The 7,133-nt window shown below is 38.7% G+C and overlaps 1 protein-coding gene across 2 annotated transcripts in view; it reads left to right on the forward strand.

The window, feature by feature from the left end:
* The window catches only part of GOLGA3 (golgin A3), a 147,837-nt gene extending 146,786 nt beyond the window's left edge, over positions 1-1,051 (forward strand). For both annotated transcript variants that reach the window (XM_082260173.1, XM_082260174.1), the window contains exon 24: positions 300-1,051. In XM_082260173.1, the coding sequence (XP_082116299.1) occupies positions 300-495 (196 nt within the window). In that variant the 3' untranslated portion in view covers positions 496-1,051. The remainder of the gene's footprint in view (positions 1-299) is intronic.
* Positions 1,052-7,133: the final 6,082 nt, after the last annotated feature.

Genomic DNA, 7,133 nt, shown 5'->3' on the forward strand with positions numbered 1-7,133 from the left:
GCAGATAGCAGTGCCCATGATCATGTCCAGCATAGAATATTATGATAGGAGGCTGTTCAGTGCACAGCCAATACACTGGTGAATTGGAAACAGGTGAGTAGAAGACAAGGTGGTTGTGGGTCAGGGAAGGGGGTAGGAAGAGTTACCCAAATAAGTGTAAGATATAAAATATATAAACTACATCTTTAAAAGATATAAATAAAATAAGAGCAGTTGCACTCTAACAATGCTGATACAAAAAAATTATAAACTGTACAATAATTGTCTACTCTGGTAACATACAGTACATTTAATTTCAGGCAAGAAATGGACAGTCTCCAGCGTCAAATGGAAGAACACACTTTAACTGTACATGAATCAATGACATCGTGGAACCACATTGAAGGACACATACCGGACTTGGCAGAACCTGTCCAGTTGCCTCTCACTAGTTCTAGTCTCCCCAAGAATGATCAGAACGTCAATAACTGTGAGCCAAAAAGAACTGAACAATGATTCTTAACCGTTCGGTTATTTTATAGCTGCTTTCTAATACTGGAGGGTAGGAACTCTGTGTGTGCCTGCCTATACCAGAAACATATGCACACCAAAAAGCACAGTGTAAGAAGCTCTCTCTTAACACACCAATTATTTATTGTATATAATATATATATATATATATTCAGTTGAGAACCAAGATGCTTGGACTTTACAGGAGAATGTGGAAGACGCCTGTTGGAAATCACAGATAAATGTGCCTAAAACAATCTTGCTCTTGTGCAGGGGTCCTTCCTATAACAGTAAATAAGAAAGAGTACAGTTAGCATCTTATCTTCAGAATCCTCAAAGGCCTGTTCTTAAGGAGTAAGTTCATCTTTGGGTCATCTCAGGAACTGTCCTCACACAAATTACACAAAGTGGAGAAGGTTTTTACCAGATGAACAAGGATGTTTTACTTATTTGTCTACAAATGTCGGCAGTCCATCATTCGGCTAAATGATCATCATTAAATGTTTCATTAAATGCTGTGTGAATAAACCTTAAAATATAGCTTGCAAATCAATCCGAAACAAGACTTGTACTCCTTTTTATTATGAACACACCTTAGTGTAATACTTGGATATCACTAAAGTCTAAACATAGGTAATTATTGGTATAATAAAGGTGTTTTCTGCATTCATAAAAAGTTAGAAAACACCCCATCAGTGTAACAATGGCAGGGTTTCCCAGTTTAAAATAAAATAAAAATCATCTGTGTTTGATACCTCTATGCAATAATACCAATAGGTATTCCATAGAACAACCTCCCTGGAAAGCAGAAGCAGAAGACCATCATCCTGCTGTGATCATTGCTTAGCAGATTGAAACCTAACTATTCATACAGCTGACTTGTTTCTGTAAGGCTGCAGAAGCAAAGCCCCTAGTCCCGATAATGAGGGAATACTGGATAGGGGGGTGTCTGCTAAGAAGAGATGCAGATGGGTCAGAAATAGGTGGGGCGTATCAGCGTGATTGATCAGTGTGGCCCTGTGGTTGGGTATACTATACTCTTTATTTGCAGGTCTTTGTTGTTACATTTGTATTTTCTGCTTTTTTTAATATATGTACCTTCATACATCATTCTGTGCATATGTGCTGTCTTGCACTCTGAAGTTGATTTTTACAACCTGTTTTCCTTTCAAAAAAGCTAAAGCTCTGACAATGATAATTCTGATTCCAATGTACGCTTTAAGTTAGATGATTTTTCATACTACTTTTGAATGTAAATAGATAATTTGTATATGTTTAGGTTGAATTTGTTAGATTGAACAATATTTCAGAGAATAATTTGTATCAAGATTTTTTTTTTTTTTTAATGTTCTGTACCCACCGCACTTTTTATTGTACAGGGGAATGCTCCTTAATTTTTGCTATATGGGTAATTTTTCATTCTAACATAACTAGACATGAATCTTGGCATTTATAGTTTTGCTGCCTGCAAAATTCCATTATAATGACATGGCATCTGCCACTAAAATGGTTAGCGTAGTGCCTTGCTTTTACTATAACATACAAATGTTCTGTTGTTCTGACACAGATTTGCAGTTATGTGCATTTTGGTTGCCAGACATTTTTGTTTCTTAGATTACTGTTTGCAGAAAGAAGGATTTTTCTGCAGATGCCATGTGTAGTGTGGTTCTATTTGCTTTACTTTTCAAGTTGCTTTGCCTTATGCTGCACCTATACCTATATATTACATATTTTAAGTTTGAGTTAGAAATTCACATTGCTAATATGCTAGACTGCAATGTTGGTTCTTTAACGCTGCTCTTACAATCTAAAGTGAAAACCAAAAAAAAAACTTCAGACAACATTATAAGGAAGACTGTGCTGAGAGCAATATGTTGGCTGTCATTGTTGACCCCTCTGAAAATGCTATTTATCGGACTAGCTGTAGTCCATTAATTCACTGGAGCAGAACAAGTATGCAGCATGTATAATCTCATATCTTTGTCTCTGTCTGTTCTCTCATTGAGTCAGAAAATATTGAAATCCTTGGATCAGCTTAAAAGCCAAGCAACTAGCATTTTTAGTAGCAGAGGCCAGCCTACACATATGTTCTAGCCTGTGTTTTCACTAATGCTATTTCCTATTACATTTCCGCATGTGTCACAGCTATGAAGTAATCTTGAACGTAAGCAATGGCCTAGTAAACTAGCTGTCTGCTGGTGGACCAAAACTATGAAATCTCAAAACAGCATACTAACCTAAAGTGGAATATCATTATTATTATTTTGGGGGAAAAAAGCTTAAATATGGGTCAGCACAATGTCACAGACAAAGTGCAGTAACTCCCTAAAACACTTTATTTATTTTTATTTTATTTTTTGTTATTCTTAGGCCACGTTCACATTGGGGCGATCCGACTTCCAGGGGCGACCTCCGAGGTCGCGGTGCGAGCAGCGCGCCGCGACCTCGGAGCGGCCGGCACGGACTTCATAACATTGAAGTCTATGACGGTCGCTCCGGGTCGCCCCAAAGACGCTCCAGACCCTTTTTCTAAGTCGGAGCGACTTGTGTTGCTCCTATTAGAACGGGTCCGCAGCTTCCCTATGGAAGGCGACCTGTGAGACGACCAGGTCGCCTCACAGGTCGCCCCAGTGTGAACGGGGACTTAGAGGAGACTTTTAAGCTGGCTTCACAGTTGTGTGCTCCACTACTTTGCATTAAAGGATAAGTTCACCTTTACAAAATAAAATAATAAATGTACATTTTTAAATGTTTTTCATTTTTTTGTAATGGACCTGTAAAGCATTGCACCCATGATCAGCAGATCGTGGATTTAATGTCAGGGTCCTGCAGACTGTCTGTGTAGCTGTCTGGTCGCACCTCAGATACGGACAGGCAGTTACACTCTGACAGGAAGCATGAATAAACTACCACAACGCTCAACACTATCGTGGTAGTTAATTGAGAACTACAAGCCGACAGCCACAAAGGCTGTCAGACCTTGAAGTTTTCCCATTCACAGAAAACTGTGAATAGATGATTTGGCCGGAGCCTCGAATGGCCACGTTTGTAGCAGAGTGTGACAGCTAGCGAGGGGGGGGGGGCCCCCTGCTAGCTTTCAGAATGGGGGATCGGGGGAGCAGTGGCTTGTGCATTTGTAACATGTTACATCCTGAATATGGCAATAAACTTACCTGCATCTGCATTTCTGAAGCCGTGTACAAAAACACATCCGTGTGGTGTGGATTTGCATTTGGGTGCAATTTAAAAGCAGTGGGCTTCTGAATGAAATTTGGTGGTGTTAGTGATTTTAATAATATCACTGTATACTGATTCTAGGCACTATAATGCAGGAATTAATTAATATAAATCTTCACCTTACATTTTTTAGGTAGGAGAAATTGACCTTATAAATGAAAGAGTTTTCTGTATTATTGCACAACAGCCAGGTTCAAACATTCTTTTAACAGTCACTTAAAGCAGAACATAAGCACACTGAACTTCCCTCTCAAACCAATTTCTCCAGTGACCTAGTGTCTGCATTCTCCCACTGAGTTTAAAGCCCTCGGCCATCTTGATTGGCTGGATGAGGTCACCCCTGCGCATGAGTACCTGGCTTGCTGAGAGTGTACACTGAGCTTCTCTTGTGCAACTGAGTGTACAATCTTTAGAATCTTTTTATTGGGTAAAAAACTTTAATTACAGAAGAGACATACAAAAAATCTTCTGCTGTAAAAGCCTAATGTTGGCATTTCTATATAAACAATGGGAAATATCTGCGCTATGATAGATGTTAAAATACAATCCTGTAAAAAGCAGCCAGCATCAATCTGTTGATAAGATATATAAAAAATGGAAAGTCCAAATGCAGTGCTAAAATTAGGGCATGTAATTGCCTGAAGTCCATGCAGAGAGATGTTATCCCATCACCAATGTTCCTGTGAAAACATGGCACACACCACCAGAAAGTGTCCAACAGAGGCTGCTTACCAGACCTCCATGGATATGGAGCATGTAGAAAGCAGCCAATGGGGAATCGGCTGTGAATGCCAAAGAAACCCTCCCCTCCTCTCCACTCCTTCTCAGGTAGATATAAATGTGTGGAAGGAAGTGCCTAAGCTCTCATGGATGGGAGAGCCACCATCAAGGAAACAATGAAGCACTAGTAGTGAAGCCCCGTATAATAAACCAGAAAGTTTATTAAAAGGGTACTTATAAACATGAATAAAAGATAAGCATCCAAAGTTGTAAAATGTAATAGCCACAGCTTCGGAGCGTACTGGTGTCATCCCATACGCTTTTCATCCAGTTGGATTTCTTCAGAGGTGTGGCTGAATTCTGAATCTTCAGTGCTGTCACATGACTTCAGTTCCACTTCCTGCTGAGTCCAAAAAAAGCAAGTGGGTGTGGTTACCGAAACAATTTTATATACATGCTAAAGTTCTGCTCTTTGTTTACGCACTACACATTTCGCATCTGACACATTACTGACTAGATTCACGTACATACCACATACCTTCACTGACTGTTCTCATTAGTACCCTCCACAATATTACACTGGAGATTGTGTTAGCTGAATGAGGTGATTTTTCATACATGCATCAAAAAAACCATTAACCCTGCATCTCTTTCCACTTTTTTTAACTTATCATAGTGGGCACTGGGAGAACTCCCTGGGCATGAAAGTAGGACTAGGTTGGAGGTGACCTACTTACAAATGGTAAAATGCCTGTTCATACATATGTCCTTAGATGTTATTGATTCTGTATATGTTGATAAGCTGCATTCTTATGTACTTTGTATGGTTTATAAATGGACTACTACCATTCGGAGTAGAATATATATTTTTTCCTTTCATGCAGTTATTTCTTTTATTGTAATATACAATACCTCTAGTCCATTACAAAAGTGAGGCATAAAAAATCCTAGGCAGACCACAGCCTAGGACAAAATGGTGTTCTTTAGCAAGGTACAAACATTCCACACTTAAAAATTATGCTACAAAAATGAGTGTGTGCTGTAAAATGCGTCCAGCGCCGCTCTTGCTACTTCTTGCTGGAGGCTGCCAGTTTGTTGAAGCCCAGACCAGTCACTTCCTTATTGAGAAACTCTCCTCCTTAATTTCAAAAACTATATGTCCCTTTCTGCAAAAAAAAAAAAAATGGATGCGTTTCCAGTCTTAATTGTATGTCTTGGCTCAGTTAGAGAGGAAGGCTGCAGTAGCTGACAGTGGATTCACAGCTGCTAATGCCAACATAAAAGGAGAAGGGACACTATCCTTGTAGGTGTAACTCTTTTGGGTCTCCCTGGCAGTAGCGTTTGTGCTGTCACCCTCCCTAATGTGTTTTCCATTGGCACGGTCTGTGTTATTCCTGTTTCCTTCCCACCTCCTTAGCAGCAGTAAATCTTTAGACTGCCAGCAGATCAGCCTCTTGGGACTCACGGATTATCTGCTGAGTGTCGAGAATAAGAGTGACTGGGGCTGTGCAGAGCAGGAAGAAAAATTGCATTACTGGATTTTAAACCATATAGACATTTATTTTTAGTGTTTTACATAGTTATGGCAGCAAAATTGCCCATCATGAAGTGACCTATCAGGACTTAATTTTCTGACTAAAGTTCCTCTTTAACAAACAGTTACTATGGAACAGGCTGATGATTTTAAATCTGAGTAATTCCGACACATTTAATTTTCAAACAGCCCATATATGTCTAATTTAGAGGTCGTATTTCAGGGTATTAAAATGTTTTCTCTATGGTACGGTTAGGTTTTTAATAGTTATAGTTGATACCCACACATATGTGGTTACTAAAATGTATGTTCATAATGTTTGGATGACTTTTTCAACCCCGGCTCTCATTTGGCAAAACACTAATTTTGATAGATTAGTGGGCAAATTTTTTCCCCCATAACTGTTGTAAAACTTTGAAATTAAGGTTCGTCCCCAGAAAAGGTGGACTTCAGTTTTAAAATTCATTATTCAGTTTAATTAAAAGGAGGAAATATGCAGGGTAACCTTCAAATGGTACATACTTTAAAGCTGAACTCTTGCCACAAAAAATGTTTATTGAAATATATTCTTCAATAAACAAAAATCAAAATTGTGTGTACCTAATGTCTTTGCAGTGGGAACATAATTTATATGCGATATACAGCCTTTGCAGAGAGTAAATCTGTGAATGGGACAGGTTAGGTCCCTTCACTAATAAATACTACAGGGGAGTAGATAGAAGACCAGTGACTCTGCACAAGAGGCGAGAGCAGCGCTGACTGATCTTTATATTATGAAACCCCTAATCAGAGGCAAAGTGCAGGAGTCATGCCATGCAGAAAAATAAATCCTTTATTGAATACATAGTGGTTATACAGCACGGAAGGCTTAACACATTTTGGCTACTTAGCTAAAATAAAAACATGCTGAACAAAGAATGAAATAGAAACCAACTCCTGAACCAAGTGGAAGAAGCGGATGGAAATTAATTAAAATCAATTAAGTGAGCAACAGCACACAATTATCACATCCATAAAATGTAAGCTTTATTCGTATTGGGTATAATTCCAGGTGTATCCTACACATATCTTGCAAATAAACAGATTAACAAGTATACATTCTTGTAAATAACCACTGATTATTATGATTACAAAAGATGTGCATGATGGATGT

This window comes from Pelophylax lessonae (assembly GCF_965119305.1).
Source record: "Pelophylax lessonae genome assembly, chromosome: 1".
NCBI lineage: Eukaryota > Metazoa > Chordata > Amphibia > Anura > Ranidae > Pelophylax > Pelophylax lessonae.